Source organism: Equus caballus, chromosome 16 (assembly GCF_041296265.1).
Source record: "Equus caballus isolate H_3958 breed thoroughbred chromosome 16, TB-T2T, whole genome shotgun sequence".
Classification (NCBI taxonomy): Eukaryota; Metazoa; Chordata; class Mammalia; order Perissodactyla; family Equidae; genus Equus; species Equus caballus.
In genome coordinates this window covers 84,675,432-84,698,892 of record NC_091699.1, presented here as the reverse complement: position 1 = coordinate 84,698,892, position 23,461 = coordinate 84,675,432, and the positions used below count along the sequence as shown (strand labels likewise).

General features: G+C 43.9%; 1 protein-coding gene across 3 annotated transcripts; it reads right to left on the bottom strand.

The window, feature by feature from the left end:
• Positions 1-427: 427 nt before the first annotated feature.
• On the bottom strand, positions 428-21,873 carry FAIM (Fas apoptotic inhibitory molecule). 3 transcript variants are annotated; one of them, XM_023621012.2, is made up of 6 exons: positions 21,182-21,316; positions 17,580-17,638; positions 15,833-15,965; positions 15,267-15,495; positions 4,008-4,057; positions 428-886 (listed from the first exon to the last, which is right to left on the bottom strand). In XM_023621012.2, the coding sequence occupies exons 2-6, from the start codon at positions 17,621-17,623 to the stop codon at positions 737-739; spliced, it is 606 nt and encodes a 201-aa protein (XP_023476780.1). In that variant the 5' UTR covers positions 17,624-17,638; positions 21,182-21,316; the 3' UTR covers positions 428-736. The 3 variants fall into 3 exon arrangements, with proteins under 3 accessions (XP_023476780.1, XP_070095206.1, XP_023476781.1); XM_070239105.1 differs by lacking the exons at positions 17,580-17,638; positions 21,182-21,316 and adding an exon at positions 21,432-21,873; XM_023621013.2 differs by lacking the exon at positions 17,580-17,638.
• Between the last annotated feature and the right edge of the window lie 1,588 nt (positions 21,874-23,461).

Genomic DNA, 23,461 nt, shown 5'->3' with positions numbered 1-23,461 from the left:
CTGACGAGTGTAGGTCTGTACCAAGGATCTGAACCCGCAAATCTGGGCTGCCGAAGCAGAGTGCGCTGAACTTAACCACTACGCCACCGGGCCGGCCCCCAGCCCTGCCTTTTTAAACATGCCTGAGGATGCAGCTGTGCAGTCTCGGTAGAGGTTTGCTTCTTCCTCTTGTTTTGCTTGTCCTCACCATGCTGATTACACAAAACAACTACATCTTCAGAAACCCATTTTTAATTAAATTCTTATGTGTCACTATTTGACATTTCCTTAATATTAAATTTCCAGTTAGAAAATGTTCCTCATTTTCTCCAATTAAACTAATCATATAATTATGTACCAACTGCTTTGAACAAGAGACAACCTAGCTGAACAGGTTAAAAATATATGCAGACATCCATTTTTAGAAACACCAGGAAGCAGGACCAACTTTGTTTCATAGTATTTATTATAGTAAAAGTTCCCCTTGTAAAACATTAGTGATTTTGGTCCATATCTTATTTTCCATTTGGCTTTAAAACATTTTACATTATTTACAAAGTAAATTGGAATTTTTATGATTGTACATAATTCTTTTGGTTTTTTCTGACCCTTGGAACATTACAGATTCAAGTAACTAAAAACTAAGGACATGGCAGACTAAATGTACTGAGAAGTACATACTGAACATATTTAATTACCACAGTAATTTAAAAGTCCTGATCTTTACTTCTCAAGATTAACATTCATGAACATGAAGTCACCCAGAAGCCTCTGGGATTTCTCTGTTATCCACGATGAGCGTGTGAACAATGCCTTCCTTCCGCTTCCCGCTGCTCACGGCCTTTATGTAACAGGCGTGCTTCCCCAGACCGAAGTGCGTTTCGGTCCCGTCATCTACGAACTCACCCTGGGCCGACAAAAGGAGGAGGAATTAGTGTGCCAGAAACATCTGTCTTTGTCTAGAACGTTAACACCATGTCAAAGGGGGAATAATAAAGTACGTATTAGCTAAATGTTAAGCTTTGCAAAATTAAACTTAGAAGTTGATATTTTGATGTTTTTACATTTCTGCTAAGAATCGAAGGTTTCTTTTTTGCCCCCCCCCAACAATGTTTAAGAATCTTAAGTTTCAGAGGAAAAAACTACACACCTCATGGCTGTGTGTTTATAATACCTACTATGCAGACATACAGATTATCTTCAAAAGTAAAAGCGGTAAACACGCTAGCAAGCCTTGACTAGTCACTCATGCTACGCCAGGAGCAGCGCGCATGCGCTACCTCATTGTGACCTCACAATAACCCTGATGAGGGGCCATCATTATCCTCCTTTCAGAGACGAGGAAATTGAGGCACAGAGTGGTTAAATAACTTGCCGAAGGCCCCAGTCAGAGGGATGGAGTGTTCTTAACCGCTCTGAAGATCTGAGTCCTTGGGGTTCTAAGGTGTCTTACAATAAAATACACAGAGAACCTGAAACCCAACACTCCTAAATCTAGACCTGCTCCGGCCAGCACAGGAGCCACTAGCCACAGGCAGCAACCGGGCCCTTGAAATGTGCTGAGTCTGAAAGGAGATGCGCTGTGTAAGTATAAAATACACGCTGGATTTGGAAGACTTAGTGTGAAACAAAGAAAGCAAAATAACTCACTAAAAACTTTTATATTGATCACATGTTAAATGATAGTATTTTTGATATACTGATTTAAATCACATATATTATTAAAATAAACTTCATCTTAAAACTTTGTATTGTGGCTACCAGGAAGTTCCATCTGAAGCTCACACCTGTGGCTCATGTTTCTATTGAACGGCACTGATCTGGAGTAAAAAGATAGGGGCCAAGTAGTAGAGAGAAGGGAGGAAGAGGAGGCTTAGAGGATAAAAGTGAATTACGCCAGGCAACAAAGAAGCCACAATCAGACTTAAGATTTGTCTGTGAGCTCCCTGGCAGCCAAAGCAGAAAGAGCAAAGTCCCACAGCTGACATCTAAACCAAGAAAGCACGGGCTGTGTTGGGAGAGAAGCTCAGCCCCAGCTCTGAGAAGAACCTGGCCAGTGGCTCCTTCTGGGAGGTGTACTGAATGCCACCACAGGACCGGATGGACTGGTCCTGGAGCGCAGTGTGTGCTTTTCACTCTTTATATGGAGCCTTGAAAACAGCCTTTAGGCCATGCTTCTGCAAAAATCAACTTAGAGGGCAGGGCAAGGGGTGAGCAATACCATCCCCGTAAGTAGCTTCTTGGCAATCTGACAGATGCACAGTCTTGGTCACGATGCTTTGAGATGAAAAGACAACGGAGAAAATGAGCTGTCACTCACAGGCCGCAAGAACAGGTGTGCATAGTACTGGGGAAGGCTGCCTGGATACGGAGCTGCCCCAAATGCCCTGCAAGCTAGTTACAATGAGGAGGGAGCTGGCTTAGAAGGAACTATTACTCAAACGCTCGTGGGTTCCCGTCCACTACCGCGGAACAAAGACACTGTGAGTGAATATTATTTTCAACTTCTTACTCACTTACAACCACACTTTTAATACCACGAAACAACATTCTCTTTACATTTGCACTGGAGAATTCCTTGAAGGGGGGAGGGACCATGATTCAAAATTGCTGATTCTCCATCTAGAGAATTCCAAGGTAGAAAAGAAAGGACAGGAAGGAACGCCAGCTGTGGCATTGGGCACACAGTAGGTACCCAACCCACGTTAATGGAAAATGAAACTGTCCTAAAAGGGTCCAGAAAATATCGCCGAGCTCCCGAACGTCTCCGCACAGAAGTCTCCATCAGTAGGTCTAACCCAGAGAGTGGCTCAAGCTCCGAAGATCAATTCTGAGTGAGCCCAGGTTAAATCTCCCTTCGAGAATTAACACCCGGATTAAGAAAAACAAAAGCATTCATTTTTGTAACTCTGGAGTCTGGCTTCGGCTTCCTGAGAAGCAGACAGCTAGAGGGCCCAGCAGGTTCTAGGTAGTTTCTCTGCCCTTCCCTCCGGGCGCCTCTCCTCACCTCCCTACCTGTAACAGACTAAGGGGATAACGGCAGCAACCACAATGTGCAGCTAGCTGAAGTGTGACCAAGAGGAGCTCTCCAACCCAGCCCTGGCGTTCACGTCTGAAGCCAGCGTGAAAGGCGGGGGCCTGCGAGAGTGCCCCCTGCTCGCCACAGATCACATGGGGATTTCCACCCAGTGATTTCAGCTCCTGGTCCCACACTCCCTGCTTCCCACGACGGTCTCTTCTGCTCCCACTTTCTCCCCATGCCGTGCACACCACTGTGATTCTCGCTTGAAAGTCACGCCTATATTCATCCCACCCACAATCATGACAGTGCAAGCAGCTGAGAGCAAAAGCAGAATGTCCTGGGGTCGAGATGGGGATTGCAGCGCGCTCGGCCTCCATGAGTGGGGCAGCCTGTTTCTCCCGCATCTTGACTGCCAGTCTACCAGTTCCACCTGTCTCTGGGGTTTCTGATGGTGACTCTTCCTGTCTGCTGTGTGTCATCTCACATTGTGTGCATCACTTCTTTTTCAGAAACTTTGCTTTTAGAAAATTACCACCTGTGTTGAGTGTGTGGCGTGGAGCCTTCTGAGTCTCAGTGTGACCTGGGGCCCAGCAGCTTTGGCATCACCTGGGGAAATGTCACACTTAGCATTTTAACAAGATCCCAGGTGATTTCTGTGCATGCAAGTTTGAGAAGCAGTGGTATAAACATGGATAAACACAGCATGCCCACTGTTGGGGGAGGAATTTTTTCACACGGGAATCTAGGCTACAGCCCGGTCCAGGAGAGGAAGGGCGGAGGGGCAGGTGTACCAGCTCAAAGCCTCAGTCGTCTCCACGCTCTCACTGCCCCAGGCACCGTCTGGGGAGGGTCTTCAGAATTTGGTATCCGGAGTACTTAATCTCTTTTTTGTTTTCAACCAAGAGGACCTTTTTTAATTATAAAATCTCCATAATTAGGAAACACAGCAACATTTCAATGGTAACTTATACACATGGTGCTAAGAGTAATCAAAAAGTCAACTTACTGCTGTCTCCATTTTTTTACCGTTGCACCATACATCCATAGTGTCTTTTTCTGTAAAAGTAACAAATTTAAAAAAATTATAATCTACGATTTAAAGATAAAGTTAACTCTTGATATTTATTATTTTAAAAAAGTTTGATACACTAGATTTCTAAAACTCCATTAATATCTAAAACTCAATACTTTTCATGGCTTTGAAATTCTTCTAAATTTGAAGGAAGTGTCGGTTCTTTGTTCGAAGCCTTGTTAAACAAAATAAACAGTGAAGCGCAGTCTCTGACGGAGGATGCACACCCATGAAGGCGAGGAGGGACCTTTCCACGCTGTCCGTGATCAGATGACGCCCCCGCCTCCCCAGGTGACGGCACAGGGAGACCACCAAAAAAGGCTGCCGTGGGTTCAAAGGAGATCGCATGATAATAGCTATTCATTTCACTGTCTCTATTTATTTTCCCCAAATGGTTTCACTTTGGGGGAAAATTATTGGATCACAAGGAAAAATGTACTGTGGACTCAGCTGTGTGAGTAGAGTGCTGACGCCACAGAGCACAGTGCTGCCACGAAACATGTGGGCATTGGTTAAGCTGCCACAGCTCACTTCAGGGAAGTGTGTATTTGTGTGTGTGTGCACAAAAGCAAGTGCATTTTGGGGGGAGGATCCCCAGACTGGCTTGTGAATGTTAATGTCCCGGGGAATGGAGGGGAGAAGTCTGCACTTCAAGCAGCCAGAGGATGAGCTTTGGGTGTTACTATTAAGACGGGAGAGAAGTGTGACCTGTGTGTGTGACCTGTGTGTGCATGAGGAGCCCAGAGGTCAAAAACCCACCTGGGAGTTTAACCACTGGCCCTGTGTTCGAGTGGTTAAGTTCACGTGCTCCGCTTCGGCAGCCCAGGGTTTGGGTGGTTCAAATCCTGGGCGCGAGCCTCGCACCACTCATCAAGCCATGCTGGGGCAGTGTCCCACACGCCACAACTAGAAGGACCCACAACTAAATATACAACTATGTACCGGGTGGGCTTTGGACAGAAGAAGGAAAAATAAAAATGAAAAGATAAAATAAAATCATTAAAAAAAAGCCCCCCGGGAGTCCAGGTTGGGGCATCAGTCAGGGGCTTGACTCCGACAGGCCGTCTACTCCAGGAACACGGTCTAAAGTGGATTCTCTTCTCCCCACAACTCGAGATGGGAGCCTCACTCAGAGAATGCAGAAAGGCCTTTGAGCTGCGCTAGAGGGAGACAGAGAAACGTAGAGGGGCCCAGGGGACACAGGCAGGGTCGCCCCAACGGCAGCCTGAGTGGGAAGCGTCCACAGGCACAGCTGCAGGGAAACCCAGCATGTCCCAACACATGAGCAGAGCACACAGGCCTAAAGCGAACCACGAGGGTGGTGAAAATTGGAATTTTATTTAATGTGCCTACTAGACCTGTGCACGTCCTCAGATTTTCTACAATAGCTATTACTAACATGCCTCTGAAGAACACCACTAATCCAGAAGCCATAAAAGTAATATGGAATGAATCTGACTACATAAAAGTAAAAAAGACTTCTGCATGATTTAAAAAACCAGGCACACATATAAGCAAAGTCATACAATAAATGACAAACTGGGAAAACATATCTGAGACTCACAGCACAGACTAAGGGCTAATCTTGGTAATGTAAGGGCTCCTAGCAACCAAGGAGAAAAGACCAAGAACCCAAAAGAAAATGAGTCAAAGGACACGAACAGGCATTCTCAGGAGAGAAACACGCAGAGGAAAAGGCGCTCTCCCTCGCTCGGTGTTGAAAAAGGCAAATAGAAACAACCCTGAAATACCATGTTTCACCTAGTAGAATATCAAAAATCCCAAACTCTGACAACAGGCTCTGTTGGAGAAGCTGTGGACACGCAGGTAGCGAGAGTACAAAACTGTAAAAGCCCCATGGGTGGGGGGAAAACCTACTACGATGATAACTGCAAGGCTTCCCCTTTTCCAACTTATGGGAATTTATCCTAACGCGACACGCGCACTGTATTCCGAGAGGCGTGCGAACAAAGCTACGCAGGGAGCACTGCTTATGCTGACAACAGAGGAAAGAAAGCCCAAGGGCCCATCATTCGGGAATGAGTTAAATAAACTATTTTATTTACTTTTGAAATTTACTCTGCAGCTATAAAAAAGATGAGAAAGTTCTTTATGTACTGATATAAAAGGATCTTCAGAATATACTACAGAGTCACAAGCAGGATGCTTTTATGTAACAAGGAAGTAATAAAATATTTGTATTTGCTTGAGTCTGAATAAAGACACACTAGAAAGACTCACTATTAAAAATGGCTATCTCTCAGTTCAAATCCTGGGTGTGGACACGGCACTGCTCATCAGGCCACGCTGAGGCGGCGTCCCACATGCCACAAGTAGGAGGACCCACAACTAAAAATACACAACTATGTACCGGGGGGCTTTGAGAGAAAAAGGAAAAATAAAATCTTAAAAAAAAATGGCTATCTTTATGGGGAAACAGGGTGGATGGGAGCAGGAGTGGAAGCGAGATTTCTCAATGTGTCTTTCTGTATCATCTTGATTTCCGAATCACGTGAGTATATCACCTGTTCAGAAAGATACGTTGATAAAAGAACCCATCTGCCTGACGAAGTATGAGCTCATCACGGCCCAGCAGTGGATCCCATGAACCGCAGCGGGTCCTGGCACATGTTCACGTGGGAGCCTCTCCTCCGCCTGCCTGCAGACTCCCTCAGCCCACATGACCAATGGCGGGGGAGCCTACAGACGAGTCCCGAGCAGGTATGTTCTGTAAATGCTTGCACAGAAGGGCACAGTTTCAGAACAGAAAGACAACTTCCTCCCAATGTGAAGCTTCATCATAACAGCACTTCCCTCTTGCTGTCTTTCTTTTCCTCCCATGATGTTCAGTAGTGTGTTGACTACCAGACCGAACAATGCTAACCCATGCTATCTTTGGTCCCCTTGTGTGCCTCATATCCTTCGGGTGGTGAAAAAGAAGTACGTGATCTTTGAGGTCGGAGAGCCCTGGGTTCAGACCCCGGCTTCACGATTTACCAGCAGTCTCCTTGGTCAGGGCAGCACCACCCTGAGCCTCCATTAGCCTCAGTCTCCTCATGGGTAAAAGAAGACGACACCACTTTTCTTGCAGGCTGTTAGAAGGATTAGAAATAAAGTGCCTAGCGTAGTATCTGGCACAGAATATGGCCTCAGTAAATCATACTGTTTTTGTTATTAAGAGCTTTTTCTGGCCTTGTTCTAACTTTTCAATATAAAATTTAGAAAATTATATAATATTGTTATTTGAAATCTGTCATATAATATGTAGGTCACTTTCACCCTAAGACCCTAGATAAGTCCTTTCTTTGCCTGTAACAATAACCACAAATAATACTGTGAAAGAACTGACTGTGTGAGAAACACTGCTAAGTGTTTACCTGTACTAACTCTGTTAAAGCACATCCACCCGGCTCCGTGAGGGACACACTATCACTATCCCCACTTTACAGCCGAGGAGACCAGGGCTCGGAGGTTAAGGAATTTGCCCGTCACACAGCTCTGATGCTGGACCTGCTTTCTTCATCACTCATCTGCAAAACACAGGCCTTAGGCAGAAGAGTCTGGGGTTTGGTGGATCTTGGAAGCAGAAGTTCAAGCAACATGAATACTCTAGGTAATTCTGCCCTCACCTCAGTCAATGACACTGGCCTTGTCCCTTTATCAAGGTCCCTTTCAGACAAGCAGCAAAAGGGACAAATTTGGGCTGACCTTCATCTCCCTTTCAGGCTCATGAGGGGCTGCAAATGGACAGAGCAGAGTGAAGGCAGACGGGGGAAGCAGGAGAAGAGGAGCTGTAAAGGACTAAGAGAAGTCACAGTGGATAGGCAGCTTCCCGGGCAGTTAGAGAAAACTAGCTATAAGCTAGGCATGGCCTACGTAGTCTCTGTCATTTCACCTATGGAAATCCATATCAATTGTATTACAATGTTGGTGAAGTAGCTGATTAAGTGCCTAAAAGTATTTCAAAGGCTTGGCTTCATCATATGAAACCCAATATGTTACAATGTGTTGAGAGTCCTGCTCATGGCCAAGTGGGTAAGTTCGCACGCTCCACTGCAGCAGCCCAGGGTTTCACCAGTTTGGATCCTGGGCGCGGACATGGCACCGCTCGTCAGGCCATGCTGAGGTGGCATCCCACATGCCACAACTAGAGGGACCCACAGCTAAAATATACACAACTGTGTACCGGGGGCCTTGGGGAGAAGAAGAACAAACAAACAAAAAAGATTGTTAACAGATGTGAGCTCAGGTACCCATTTAAAAAAAAAAAAAAGTGTTGACACTAATTCTAATCCCTTCAAAACGAAAACTTCCATTCGTAAGCAAAGATGGAATGTTCTCCAAATTTATTGTAGATTGAGCCACTACAACTCTAAACACATCATTATGAAAGATAAAGACGAACCGCCAAAAGCTTCCAGAAAGAAAAAAAAAGAGATTCAGACTGGCACAAAACTTCTCATTCAAAACAATGGCGAACACAGGATACTGAAACAAGGCTTTAAAAAATTCGGAGAAAAAATTATTTTGAAGCTAAAACTCTATAATCAGCAGAAATACCAATTTTGCATGAGGGCCAAGTAATGTTTATCTCCTAGGCACCTTTTATTAGGAAATTACTTAAGGATATTTACCAGTAAACAAAAGTGAGCGGGGAGTTGCGGGGTTCCATAACTGAGGAACTAAACCAGGAGCTCCACGACACCAGGGCGCTGGCCGCCACGCAGCGGCTGGAAGGCAACCCATCTAGTTTCAAACAGGAAGTCAACAGACACCCGAGAACATCGTCTTTAAGAATGAAAAGAATTCCAAGCAATAGATAACATGAGTAAAAATGCTAACAGACATTGGAATATGAGCAAAGATACACATCCCCTTCCAATAAGAAAACACAAAGGCAATCAGGAAAGCCTAGAAAAACAAAAAGACTGTACAGAAAAATCATGGTCCGACTATGCAGCAGACTAAAATGAGGTATAATTTTGAGCGACTGGTAGATTATAAAACAGAAAACCCATTTGACCATGACTGAAAACAACTTCCTTTGAGTGGCACGGGGGGTGTGACAACGTAGAGAAAGAATGTAACCACAGCCCACCCTAAAAATGCTTATATAATCATAATAATATAAATGCTCTTTACTGGCTTTTAATTTTAGCATCAATCTGTAGAAAAAACAAACAAGACTTAATCATGGCTGCAGAACAGAATGCAAATATTAACGACTTTGTGATGTAAAACCAAAAGCAGAGGAGACAGAGGTCCAGGCAGGGAAACGCGCACTGCTTACAGCCTCGTCTGACACGACGGGCATGAGGTAAATCTACAAGCTGATGACGAAGATGCTGGTAGTGGCAGCAGGGGCAAGATTCTTTACTGTCCCCTAACTCCCTCCATTAAAACAGACAGGGCGGGACCGGCCCTGGGGCGCAGTGGTTGGGTGCGCACGTTCCACTTCGGGTGGCCCGGGGTTCGCCACCCGGGTGCGGACATGGCACCGCTTGGCATGCCATGCTGTGGTGGGCGTCCCACGTATAAAGTAGAGGAAGACGGGCATGGATGTTAGCTCAGGGCCAGTCTTCCTCAGCAAAAAGAGGAGGATTGGCAGCACTTAGCTCAGGGCTAATCTTCCTCAAAAAGAAAACCAAAAAAACAAAAAAATAGACAGGGTAACATAACCAAACCAAAAGCCCATGGCCAGTATCCACAACACCAACAGGTGGGGGAACCATGGACAACCACATGACCTGCAGTGGTAGGATGGGCACCTGTGCAGAAGAAAGCAGGAGGGGCAACAGGGCCTGTGATGGACCTAAGAGTCCCCCAAACGCTGTCCCAGTCCTACCTGGAAAGTTGGGGGGGGGCCAGTTTGTGAAGAGCAACTGAAACGGAAGGGGTTTTACACACTCTAACGGTGGCTGGAGTACAGGAGGAGCATGCAGAAGTCTGGAGCAGTCTGGCCCAATGACCCCACAAAACTAACCAGCCAAAGCTACGTCCAGTACAAAACGCCACGCCAAGAAGAAACTTCTGGGAAGAGAATCCACATTGAGCAGCTCAGGGACACTAGAGCAAAAGAAGGAGAAGACCTAAGGAAAAATGGGGAAGGGAATATGGCATGCATTTGGGAAGTACGCCCTTGATTTTTAACATTATCCAAAAACAATGGAAAGGGGAATTCTAGAGCCTGACGTTTATGAAGTTGTCCACAACCACACTCTCTTCTACAAATTCAGGAAGACTAAGTTCATATAAAAATGAGCAAAGAAAGGTATTGAGCTCTAGCTCCATAAAAAGTTATAAGGAAAAAGAACAGACATCATTACAGATAATAAAAGCATCAGAAAGACATGCCTACAAAAAAGACAAAACTATAAAATACTGTTTCAAAATGAGCTAAAAGAAATTTAGAAAACCATACAAGATATGTAATAACATAAATAAGAATTAGAAAAACTCTGAGAAATGAAATAATAAGAACTCAGTAAAAAATTATAAGTAAAAATAAAAATAACTTCAGAAATGAAGACTAAACTAAAAGGAACACATAGCAAATAAACACAATAAACACTGCCTTAACAGAAATAGAAGATGAAGAGGAGGACTCTTTTTTCTAGTAAGGAAGACTGGCCCTGAGCTAACATCTGTTGCCAGTCTTCCTCTTTTTGCTTGAGGAAGGTGGTTCCTGAGCTAACGTCTGTGGCAATCTTCTTCCTCTGTTTTCTATGTGGACGCCACCACAGGGTGGCTTGCTGAGAGGTGTGTAGGTCCGTCCCTGGGATCCAAACCCACAAACCCTGGGCTGTGGAAATGGAGCATGTGAACTTAACCACTACACCACCCAGCCAGCCCTAGAGGAGTAAATTTTTAAAAATCAAAAAGAAGGTGACAAGACAAACCACAGATTGAGAGAAAACATTTATAAAACACTTATCTGATAAAGAATTTGTATTTAAAATATACAAAGAGCTCTTAAAACTCAACAATAAGAAAACAAACAACTCAATTAAAAAGAGGGCAAAAGATCTGCACAAAAAGGTCACCAAAGAAGATACACAGACGGCAAATAAGCAATTGAAAAGGTGCTCAACACCACACATCATTAGGAAACTGCAAATTAAAATGAGGCATCGGGGCTGGCCCTGTGGCCGAGTGGTGAAGTTCACGCCCTCCACTGCAGGTGGCCCAGTGTTTCGTTGGTTCGAATCCTGGGCGCAGACATGGCACTGCTCACCAAGCCATGCTGAGGCAGCATCCCACATGTGACAACTAAAAAAGGACCCACAACAAAGAATATACAACTATGTACTGGGGGGCTTTGGGGAGAAAAAGGAAAAAAATAAAATCTTTAAAAAAAAATGAGGTATCATTATACACTTATTGGAATGGCTAAAATCTAAAACACTGACAACACTACTGGCAAGGATGCTGAGCAAGAGGAACTCACATTCATTGCTGGTGGGAATGCAAAATGGTACAGCCACTTTGGAAGACAGATTGATGGTTTCTTCCAAAACTAAACATACTCTTACCATATGATCCAGCAATCAAGCTCCTAGTTAATTACCCAACTGATGTGAAAATTTATGTCCACATAAAAACCTGCACACAAATGTTTATAGCAGCTTTATTCATAATTGCCAAAAACTGGAAGCAACCAAGACGTCCTTCAGTAGGTGAGCAGATAAACAAACTGTGGTACATCCGCACAATGTAATACTATTCAGCAAGAAGAAGAAATGAGCGTTCAAGTCATGAAGAGACATAGAAGAATCTTAAACACACATTGCTAAGTAACAAAAGCTAGTCTGAAAAAGCTACATACTGTATGATTCCAACTATGTGACATTCTGGAAAAGGCAAAACTATAGAGACAATAGAAAGATCAGTGGTTGCAGGGGCTGGGGGAGGCGGGGGGGAGGGAAGGATGAATAGGTAAGAGCATGGGATTTTTAGGACAGTGAAAGAATTCTGTAGGATACTGTAATGGTGGATACAGGACATTTTACATTTGGCAAAACCCACAGAACTGCACAAGGCAAGAGTGAACTCTAATGTAACCTATGAGCTTTAGTTAATAACACGTCAATATTGGTTTGCCAATTTGTCACCAATGTACCACACCAATGCAAGATGTTAATAATGGGGAAAACTGAGGGGGGCGGGTAGAGGAAGTATGCGGAAACTCTGAGATATTCTAGTAAAACGAGGCAAAGACAAAGCACTTCCAAAGGAAAGAAGATCAGATTGTCATCAGACTTTTTGACAGTAACACTTTATGCCAGAAGAAAGTGGAGTAATATATCTAAGATACTTAAGGAAAGGAAATGTGAGCCAAGAATATTAAGTATAAAGTACACAGAAAAATGTCATCAGCATGCAAGAACTCAAGTAACATCGTTAGTAGTCCTAAGGAATGCACTAGAGAACAAGTGTCAGACAAGCAAATGATCAGAGACAGGAGCAATACGATAACTTCAAAGCAAGAGATAAATATTTACTTATAGGACTGAGAGTGGGTTGGAAGGGAAAGGGCACAGTGTATAATGGCCGTATGCTCTGACAATGTAGATACAGTACAATTGGAAAAGGATATGCAAGAAAATGCTTTAAATTTTTTTGGTAATAGTATTAACGATGGTAGTACTTGTGTTGTTAACTGAGACTACTATGCATGTAAGGCGGCACAAAGCAAAGGAGTAATTATATCATATTTTAATTGCATCATCCTCTGTGTCCTTGAGAAGCAGGATTCTCAGTGTGGAAGAAAGAACGTACAGATGTTAGCCAAGGTTAAGTAAAAACCTAGTATTCCCGGGGCTGGCCCGGTGGCACAGCAGTTAAGTGTGCACGTTTAGCTTCGGCGGCCCAGGGGTCCCCAGTTCGGATCCCCAGTGCAGACATGGCACCACTTGGCATGCCATGCTGTGGTAGGCGTCCCACATATAAAGTAGAGGAAGATGGGCACGGATGTTAGCTCAGGGCCAGTCTTCCTCAGCAAAAAGAGGAGGATTGGCAGCAGATGTTAATCTTCCTCAAAAAATAAAATAAAATAAATAAAAAATTTAAAAACCTAGTATTCCTGAATTTGAATTACAAGGATCAGTACAAACTCACAATCTATTTTATCTCTAAAAAAGTCTCTCCCTCCTCCCTCCATCTACCTATCTATCTAATCTATCTGTCTATGCATGTATATAATTTCCTTGCTCCATCCACCGAATACCTAAAAATACTGAATAAGCATTCTGAACGTATGCTCACATGATGCTCTTGAAATACCATTTTTCTCTAACAGAAACTAGGGCTTCTTGGAGAAATGGGTGATTCCAGGTCTGGGTAGAAAATGTTCAAAATGAGCCTAGAACATCTTGTCATAACAGCCAGTCTACCAAGGATGTGTCAGAAGGGCTCAGTGGCCAATCGAAAGAGCACTCCATTGGCCAAAAATGGGACAATCTGAGCATCAATAAGGATAATAACTCAAGAAGTACTGAAACACATCAAATTGTTTAAATCCATGAGTTAAAAAACAAAAACCAAACCTAAATGATCACCTTTAGGGGAGAAGGAGCCAGTTCAATATCCTGAAAATTGGTAAATAAAGGGAAAATAAGCAGATCTCCTGCATTTCTTATGCAAATTATACCTCTGTGTAACCAAATAGTAGAGGACAGGAAGTTTCTCATTATAGAAGTATTCCAGCTAATGAGCAAGGAATGAGAGAAGCAGAGTATCAGCACTGGGCGACTGCTAATGAGTTAATGGATGAGGCACTAGGTATTGATGGTTGTCGACATCCTTGGCAAATAAACACCATGTGCCTCTTGATATAACAAACAATAAAGTGGTCTTGCCAGAAAAAAATAATCACACCTAAACTTGACCAATTCTTCAGAGTCAACTACCAAGTTACAGGAAATATTAAAGACAGAAGCACATCACAGGAAAGCCATCAACAAAATCCAGACCACAGCAAACTCTTCAAGACAAACTGACCCAGTTTCGTCAATAAATAAGCTATACAGGAGTTTCTGGTTTCATTTTTCAACTATGTGTATTTATTACTTGATAAACATTTTCATTGTTACAAGTTTTTTTTTTTGAGGTATTTGCTAGCATTTGACTAGACTGCAGACTCTTTGAGGTATGGACAAGGTCTCTTCATCTCTGCACCCTCAGTGCTTGCTACACTAACTGCCTTAGAAGGTGTCAATATTATCTAAATAAATCAGTCAATGAATTAACAAGATGATCTAAACAGTCTTAACTTAGTGATAAGAAAGGGGTAACCAGAAGAGAGATAAGGTAGTAACTGGCAAATATTTGTCTCCCAAGTTTCGTGGGCCTGATAGAAACTGAGAACACACATCGCAATCTGTGACAACAGAACTTAGTTTAAACATCAGCAGCTTATTACTTTTTATTTTTTAATCTACTTTATCTGGACTTTGACGATTTTGATCTTGCTGCAGTCCTAAACCTATTGCCACCTAGAGAAAAGTTCTTACTGATGAATCTTAAATTTCCAACTGCCTTTAGATATGCTTTTAAATAGAAACATCAAATAATAACAAATGTCCACATCAATCTTTTTTAATCCAAGTTTAAATAATCCTCAAATCCATCACTATATGGTTCTCATATATTTTATATATAAATCAGTCAATTAAATGAACATTCCATCCACACAGGACACATGAGAAATACAGTGCAGCTGGGCAGTCCTTGAGGGTATTAGGCTAAGTGAAATAAGTCAGAGGGAGAAAGTCAAATACTGTATGATCTCACCATAAATAGCAGATAAAAACAACAACAAACAAACACACAGATGCAGAGATTAGATTGGTGGTTACCAGAGGGGAAGCGGAGACGGAGAAGGGTGAAGCGGTTATTAGGCACACGTGTGTGGTGATGGATGGTAATTAGTCCTTGGATGGTGAACATGACGTAATCTACACAGAAATCCAAATATAATGATGTACACCTGAAATTTATATAGTGTTATAAACCAATGTTTACCTCAATTAAAAAAATTTGTAATTCCACAACTCAAAAAGAAAAAAAAAAGAAATACTCTTGCACTTATTCTCTCCTATTCACAGCTCCCACAAAAGGTCGGGACAGTTAGAGGAACTAATGAAACAGCCATCATAAAGAGCCGATAAATGCTGCAGAACAGCACTCACTCACCCAAGACGACTCTAAAGTCCTCCCCGTCCACATGTAACACCCAAGTGTTGGTGGTTTTTGATCTGTTCTCCATATACTTCTTGAGACTTTTCCCATTAATTTCCAGAGTATATTCATAAGCAAAGCCACTGACGGCATCTATATTTATGGTTGCTTTTGTCTTCGCTGCTCCAACGCAGAAGGTTTCTTTGCCCACTAATTTGAACATCCATTCTTTTCTTATCTCTTCCTAAGTAATAAAATACAAAAGTTGAAAACACACAAATGCAAGAAAATTTAATACTTAATTTTAGAAATAATGTAATTCAAGGGAGCAAATAGCCATGCTACTTAGATGTAATTTTATTAACTCATGATGGAAAGATTAGAAAATAAAGGCATTTTAAGTTCAAACATTAGAGGTTATAGTTTATGAGTTTTATAACCATTATTAGTTTGCTTTGTACAGCAAAATGATGCAGGCCCAAATAGAGAGAGAACCACTGTAAGAGAAAAGCCTTGAATTCACAAATGAAGAATCCACATTAACAAAGCCACGCTTTACGAAGTAACATATTTTTTCCTACCTTCCCATCTACATATACCACTCGTTTGCCTGACGTGGTCCCGTGTTCAAATTCGATCTTATGAACTCCGTCACTTAAAGCAACATCCCAAACGGCGACGAGATCTGTCATTTTTTCCAGGCTATAAGGAGGGCTAAGGGAATAAAATAAAGCAATTACAATCGGCCAAAACCAGTGATAGAATAACCACGTAATCCTCGCAAGATGAAACATCAGGTTTCTAGAACCCCTGGAATTACAAAATATTAAAGTGATATTGTCTAAGAAATCCTCCTCACAGTTCAGGGAACTATCTTCTGCCTCTCATGCACTCTCCCTTTAAGATGAAACTGCTATCTATGGGTTTATAGTCGGATCATCTCAAAGTCACCTTAATATTAATAGGATTAGGAATCTATCAGGTTATCCAGCACAGTATTCTAAGTTAGGCTACAGAATAATGCTTGGAAAGGTCAGTAAAAAGTCTGTACTTCTCCCTCCTTCCACTTACAAAGCGCAGTATTTAATTTTGGTTTTTCTTTTTCAGATGCAATCACGCCAAAACAAGAACTCTCCAAACCTTTCATACTTAAAACAGCAACTAGAGATTCATTTTAAGAAAAAGGTTCTAATTTATTACACAAAGACTGAGAAAAAGAGAAGTCACGGAAGACGTGTCCTATAATAGAGATAAAAATGCTATGGAAAATAGTAATTATTATCATTATTATAGGAAATCTTATTAAAAAATAAACGATTCTGTTTGTCAGAAGTTTCTGGCACAACTTAAATACATATTTTTGATGTTAGTATTTTTTTTTTTAAGATTGGCACCTGAGCTAACATCTGTTGCCAATCTTCTTTTTTTTTTCTGCTTTTTCTCTCCAAAGCCCCCCAGTACATAGTTGTGTATTTTCAGTTGTGGGTCCTTCTAGTTGCGGCATGTGGGATGCTGCCTCAGCATGGCCTGACGAGCGGTGCCATGTCCGTGCCCAGGATCCAAACCAGCAAAACCCTGGGCCACCGAAGCAGAGCACGTGAACTTAACCACTGGGCCATGGGGCTGACCCCTGATGTTAGTATTCTTAAATAAAATATATAACATATGCGTCCTATGTGAATAATACATATTATAAATAATGCATGTATAATATGTAATTAACATTTTGAGAGATGTAACATTAGAGCAATAAAGATCATAGCTAACAGCTATTAAGTGCTTACTGTGTGTCAGTCACTGTTCTAAGAGTTTTACACATATTAAATCATAGAATCCTCACATGAGATGGGTGCTATTATTATCCCTATTTTATAGATGAGGAAACAGGCACAGAGCGGCCAAGGGCTTGTCTAAGGTCACAGTGACAGAAAGTGGCAGATGGGAGTTAAACCCAGGACTGTGGTGCCAGATTCTGTTCTCTCAACTATGCCCGACTCTTCATTCACCCTGATCTCCTGTGTATCCTCTAAATCAGAGACGAGACATGGATTTATACCACTCTGAAGTGATTTCCAAGAACTCTGTGCTGAGAGGGATTTGGAGATCTCACAACCAGACCCCGTGGGAAAAGATGCCACATGAGTGGCAGCCACCGCCATGCCAGGTGTTTCCTACACTTGTTCTAAATACAGAAAAGCAAAACCATGCATTCTGCAATCTTACAAAACGTGTCCTTAAAAAAGCAGCCTAGATAAATAACTCTTTTGAATGATTAAAACAATCTTGAAAGTTCCAAAAGCTAGTTTTATTGTAATGTAAGACATTTACCTTTCGTCATCTTCAAAGATAGGACTGTCATCTCCAGATGCCATGGTTGGCAAAACAGTCTTTAATCCAATTAGCAGCCAGGAAAGAAAAAAGCAGAATTGCAGCGAAGAAAGCATGAGAGCGACAAAGATGATATCTGCAAAGGGTTGTTATAACTTTGCAATCCATTTCTTAAATTGCATGCAGTTTCTGATGAAACAACTTTTACATACAATAGAATTGCAATCTCTAATTTGCAGGGAAAGAAGTCATGCAAATCGACCAAAATTTTTCCCTAGTATGGATTTATAATTTCCTAAAACTAGAAAATAAACTCCAGTTTACTTCAAGTATTATACCACATCAGAGTTGCAAGAGACCTAGAGGTCCTCTGGGTCCCACGCTTCTCAAATTGAGGCACAAGAAGCCCCAAGGGGTATGAGGCAGTGGGTCAGGGAATACATAAAACTCCAAGATAAACAGAATGCATATTCTGGAAGCACCAACATTTCAGGGTGGTAACATTTAAAATGCAATCTTCATATTAAATTTCAGAAAGCTATATTAGGGTGGAATATATAATTTTAAAAATTTATTTTTTAGATAACTTCAAAGAAATGTTGAGTTTCCAGGAAGCAGCCAGGGACAAGCTAGTTAGCTTTCTAAGAGTAAACAATTTACCCACCTACACAAGCCCACTTAATTTACTAGTGCCAGTAAGGAATCCCCAAAAGTAATGTGGTTTGCTCAGGTCACTAGCAGGGCCCAAGCCAGAACTAGAGCTCAGGACTCCTGCTCAATTAACTAAACAGCGAGTGGGCTGTAGTGCTAATTAAGTTCTACTGAAATCAGAAGCACACAGGTACTAACATGCATAGGAAACTCTCCACATTTGAAGACTTGGGATTAACAGGTATACCCCTGCCAAAGCTGTTGGAAAACAGGCTCAGCCATTTTTTGCTCCCAAGATCTACTCTAGCCTTTTCCCTATAGATGCCCAAGAGTGCTCTCTCCTTGTTAAAAACGAGAGATTACCAACCTTCTTTGGCTGGAAACAGCCAGAAGCCACAAATTATTTTTAAAAAGATGTTAAAGAAGAGATTAGCAGCCAGAAAAGCAACCCAATAGGCAAAGAAAAGTTAAGAATTTTAGAATAAAAACTAGGTAAAGATTCAAAACACTTTGTACCTAAAATAAATCCCTCGTTTTTTTTATCAGCACCTTACAAATGTGTGGATTTTTCTAGTCTTAAGAAGCCCTAAGATACCTTCTGTGAAGGTGGAGGGTATCCTGCAACTATGAAAGCAAAGAGAAAACACAGCAATAGAGTAAGCCAAACAGCATAAGAGAAAGGCGTCCTTTGTAAGTCAGAGTGGACCTAGGGATATCATTCAAGTTTTGTTCTACAACTTTTATTCTAGAAAGTTCAGTAATGCAGCATTCAAACTTGAAACGACTGCCCAGTTTTTCATTACAAGGAACTTCAAACATTACTAAATCACACTGAGATAAGGCACGGTAGCATCTTAATTATATTAACTTTTCACAAGGAAGTATAGAAGACAACACAACAGATTAGAAGGGAGTTGGAAATCAAGATCACATTTATTTTTTAAACATTTTCTCTAAACTATCAACATTCATTGGTACATTCAACACTTATTTATGGAGTATTCTGTTTAAGGTGTTGAAAAAGTTTTGGAAATAGACAGTGGTGAATGGTTGCACAACACTGTGATGTACTTAATGCCAATGAGTTGTACACTTAACGGTTAAAATGGCACTTTCTATGTTATATATGTTTTAGCATAACTTTAAAAAATTAATACTGTAATATACAAAAAAACACTGAATTGTAGATGCTTCAAATAGGTGAACTGTATGTATGTGAATTATACCTCAACAAAGTTGTTATAAAAAAAAAAAAGAGACCCCGTGGCTCTGCTGGTTGTGTTTCCTGGAATGTACCTGTAACTAAGAGATGATCGCAACTGTCCTTGTTCCTGATTTCTACTTCACTGATGTGAATGAGAAATGTGTGTCACACACAGATCTCTAAGTTACCAACTGGACTTAATAACCACATGCCATATTCCAACTTCGTCCAGTACGCTAAGAGTTATCAGTCACTTCTGTGCCAGGCGCTCAGCTGGGCACGAAGCTCAGAGGAAGGGACTCTGGAGAGACCCAAAGATGACTACCGCACAGCCATGGGGGTGTCTTGTAAAGAGGAGCAGTAAAGGACAGAGGGGGCCGCAGAACAAGGATCCTAGCCCTGCCGAATGGGTGGGAAGCCCAGGGAAAGCTTTGGTTTAAAACTTGGGAGAAAGGAATTAATCCGCTGTCATTTTTAAACTCTTATACACACACTTAATGTTCAGGATCATGTGATCAAACTGGAAAATGATAAATACAAAGAAAAATTCTCTTTCTTTTAGCGCAAAGTTTTAAAATGTAAATGAAAAGGATGGAAAACAAATTCCATTTATTTTGATTGTCGGGGACGATGTTGCTCATTTGAAATTTCTTAGCTGGCTTCAAAGAGAGCTTTTTGAGTATCTAGTGATGTACCCATCACCGTCATCTTTTAAAATCCTTTCCCTAGCAACCCAACACCCATGTTTCAGAGTATGGCTTTAAATATTCACACGTTTCCACTGTTCATCTAACCCCAGCTTGAATTGTCCCTTAACTTAGGTTTAACTGTACTGGGGACCGCACTGGTTTGTCCAAGTTGAACACAATTCGTTTTTAAAATTACTAAAGTGCTGATAGTTCCCTTTTCAGCAAAAGCTCTAGGCAAGGCCGGCCACAAGGCAGGCCGCCCTTCAACAAGCAGGTGCTGACACTGTACGCCCCGTCCCTTGCGAAGCACTGGGGCCTCCAGCAAAGTCGGCCAGGAACCTCCTGGAGCCAGGTATTCCCAAACGCTACGGGAGCGACAAAGACGAGAAACGCTCTTCTGAGGATCATTTTGCAACGGATACCATAAGGTTTATGAGGGATTCACTCTAAGCAAATGATCACGCCCCCCAAACAAGCCGGAACCGTGCTCACTGGAGCCGCTTTTTATAATACCGAAAAACCGAAAACCACCTTTCTGTTCGCCGTGAGGGAGGGAATCCGTTGAGTAAATCACAGTCCTGCCCCTCCACAAACCGACCGCCAAGCCCGGGCGGCGGGCACCCCGCCCCGCAGTCAGCGCGGCCAGCACAGAGGACGCAGAAAACCCCTGGAAGCCACGGGCACATGCGCGTGAGGTGTTATTAAGAGAAAGCAGCCCAGTTACAGCACGCCACCATCCAGGTTCTGCAAAACTGCGGTCCGCTCGTGCTCACAGGGGAAGCGGGGCTAAGGAGAGACGCCTTAGTGTTCAGCGCTGCCTCCGGGGCGCAGGGTCGCCTCCCGGGCTTCCTTCCTGCGCCACCTTTGCCACAGCGACAAGGAGGAACCGCAGAGTTGGGGAGAGGCCGACGCCGGTCGCCGGGCCTGGCCGGGCAGGGGCTCCCCCGCCTGCCCCCGGCCCCGCCTCTGCCGCGGCCCGACCGTCCCGAGGGTCCCGGGGCCGCACGGGCCGCCTGGCTGCCGGGCACCCCCCAGCCCGCCCCGGGCCGCGCTCTCACCTGCACGCCGTGGCCACGGAGGCTCCGGGCCCCGCCCCGGGGGCCGCCGACCGAGCGCCTGGGGCCGCGGGGCCTGGCTCCCTCCGCCGAGAGCAGCCGCAGCTCCGCGGAGGCCACAGCGCGGCGGCGCGAGGACGGGCGCGGCGGCTCTTGGTCGCGCTCGGGTCCCCGAGGTGCCCGCGCAGGCCGCCCCCCGCCTCGCCGCCCGGCCCCGCCCGCTGCCTCCGCCGAGGCCCGGCCTGGAGCGCACCCGGGAAACGGTCCCGCGCCGCCTCCCGTCGTCCTGCCGGCCAGTGGCGGTGGGAACCGGCCGAGGGCTGGGGGGCACGGCGCGCTGGGGACGCCGGGGACGCCCCGCTGGACAAGGGCAGCCCTGGGCCCCCTCGAAGACTCTTTATGGCTTCTGGTTCCCCCGTGCGGGGGACAGGAGGCCCCGTGTATGATGCAGCCCCTGCCCGCGCGGCTCCATTTAGGTCCTCTCAGGAGGCCTGCTCCGTCTGACCCCAGGGCCTCGGCAGCTGCTCTTCCCTCTGCCTGCACGCTCCTCCCCGCCTCTTGCCTTAGTTAACCTCCATTTTGTTGTCGACATTGTTCCTCAGATATCATTTCTTAAGGAAAACTCTCCTGGCCCCTAAGATTTGCGGCACCTGGAATTCTCCTTCTAGTTGCTTTCGGAGCGTGCAATCGTGTGTGTAATTTCTGCTTGCTGTGTAACTTAACAGTAGACTGAGGTCCCTGAAGGCCGGGACCGTGGCGGCTTTGCTCTCGCTTTTGTGTCTCCCTCACTGCACACTGCAGGCTCGGAGTCGGCTCGGATAAATATTTGTTGAATGAATGAATGAAGAGCAGGCCTGGGTAATGTTTTAGGGGGCCTCGATTTTCACTTTAAGGAGGAGACAGTGTCACCTGTAGAGAAGGAGGAAGGTTGTCGAGTGGGCCGTCTGAGAAGAGCCGTGACTGGTTCCCGTGGAGAGTAGGGCCAGCAACAAAATAGAGACAAGCGGAGAGATTCTGGAGGAGTTGTGAGGGCCCAGCAGCCCTGGGGGCGGAGGGGTGTCCAGGCCCCACTGAGGAATTTCTTCTGCAGCTTGATGTTAATGTAAAGAAGGATTGTCTCACCCTTGGGCTTGGTAGGGTGGATGTGATTTCTAGATGCTGAGCAAGTATGTGAGAGAAGGGAGAATTGAAAGGTAGTGGGGCACAGTCCGTAGACTAGGTTGACCAGCCTGCAAAGTCGTGACTGAGCTCCTCACCAGGTTAGTCACAGGGATTCTGCTTAGGGAGTCCTTGTTTGCCACCCTGTGTTGAAAGCTCTCCAAAGACAAAGACTTTTCGTATTTGTTTTTTCTTCTGCACCAGTATCTTGAACAGAGTTTTCAATAAATACCTATTGAAAGAATGAATTAGGGGGGAAAGGTGAAAGCCCGCAGAATGGAAATTTCCAGAGATGGGACAAGGCTAGCTGAAGACACCTCTCTAATTCCTTTTTCCTAGTGCTTAGTTCTTCTGAAAAACAGTCCTGAGTTGTTGAGCTAGGACCAGGAAACCCTGGTTGGGCAGCAGCTCAAAGAAGTTGTTTAATGAAGAATCATATGTTTTTGTAAAACTTTAGGAATCGGGATGTCTTACAAGACCAATAACGTGTAATTTATTGAATGCTTGCTATGTGTCGTATATATCGTGGCCTGTAGTGCTCACTACACCCCAGTGATAATATTTACAATCATTTTACAGAGAGACCCAAAGCCCTTCAGAAGTTGCAGGGCCAGCATGTGGAACCAGGCCTATGAGGTTTGAAAAGTTCATGTTAGAGGGCCTGTTATGAGAAAAGTATTCACTGTGTTTGAAGAAAAATCTGGGCACTGTCTTAGAGGCCTGGGGAGCCCCTCTGCCCAGGGGCCCCGGAGTGCAGTGGAGTTCAGCCTCCCCACGAGGTGCACCCCAGTCTGCATCCAGAATAGGCAAGGCAGTCTGAGTCCTCAGCTGGCTTGTTTTGTGCCACTATTTCCTCTTTGGGTGTGGTTTCTGGGGTGCCTGGAATTAAGGAACATGCCTGTTTGGGCTGTATTGCCCACCTACTCATTCCCTGGGCCCAGGACATGGGAGACAGGAATAGTCACTTGTTACCAGACAGGATTGTTATGGAAAGAAAGAAAACCTGAACAAAGCACTGTGAGAGATATTGGACTTGAGTATCAAACATACTCCTCCAGGCTGATGCTGCTTTTGACTTTATTTTCACTCAGATTGTTTCCCAGAAAGTACCTAGTTGCTGCTCTA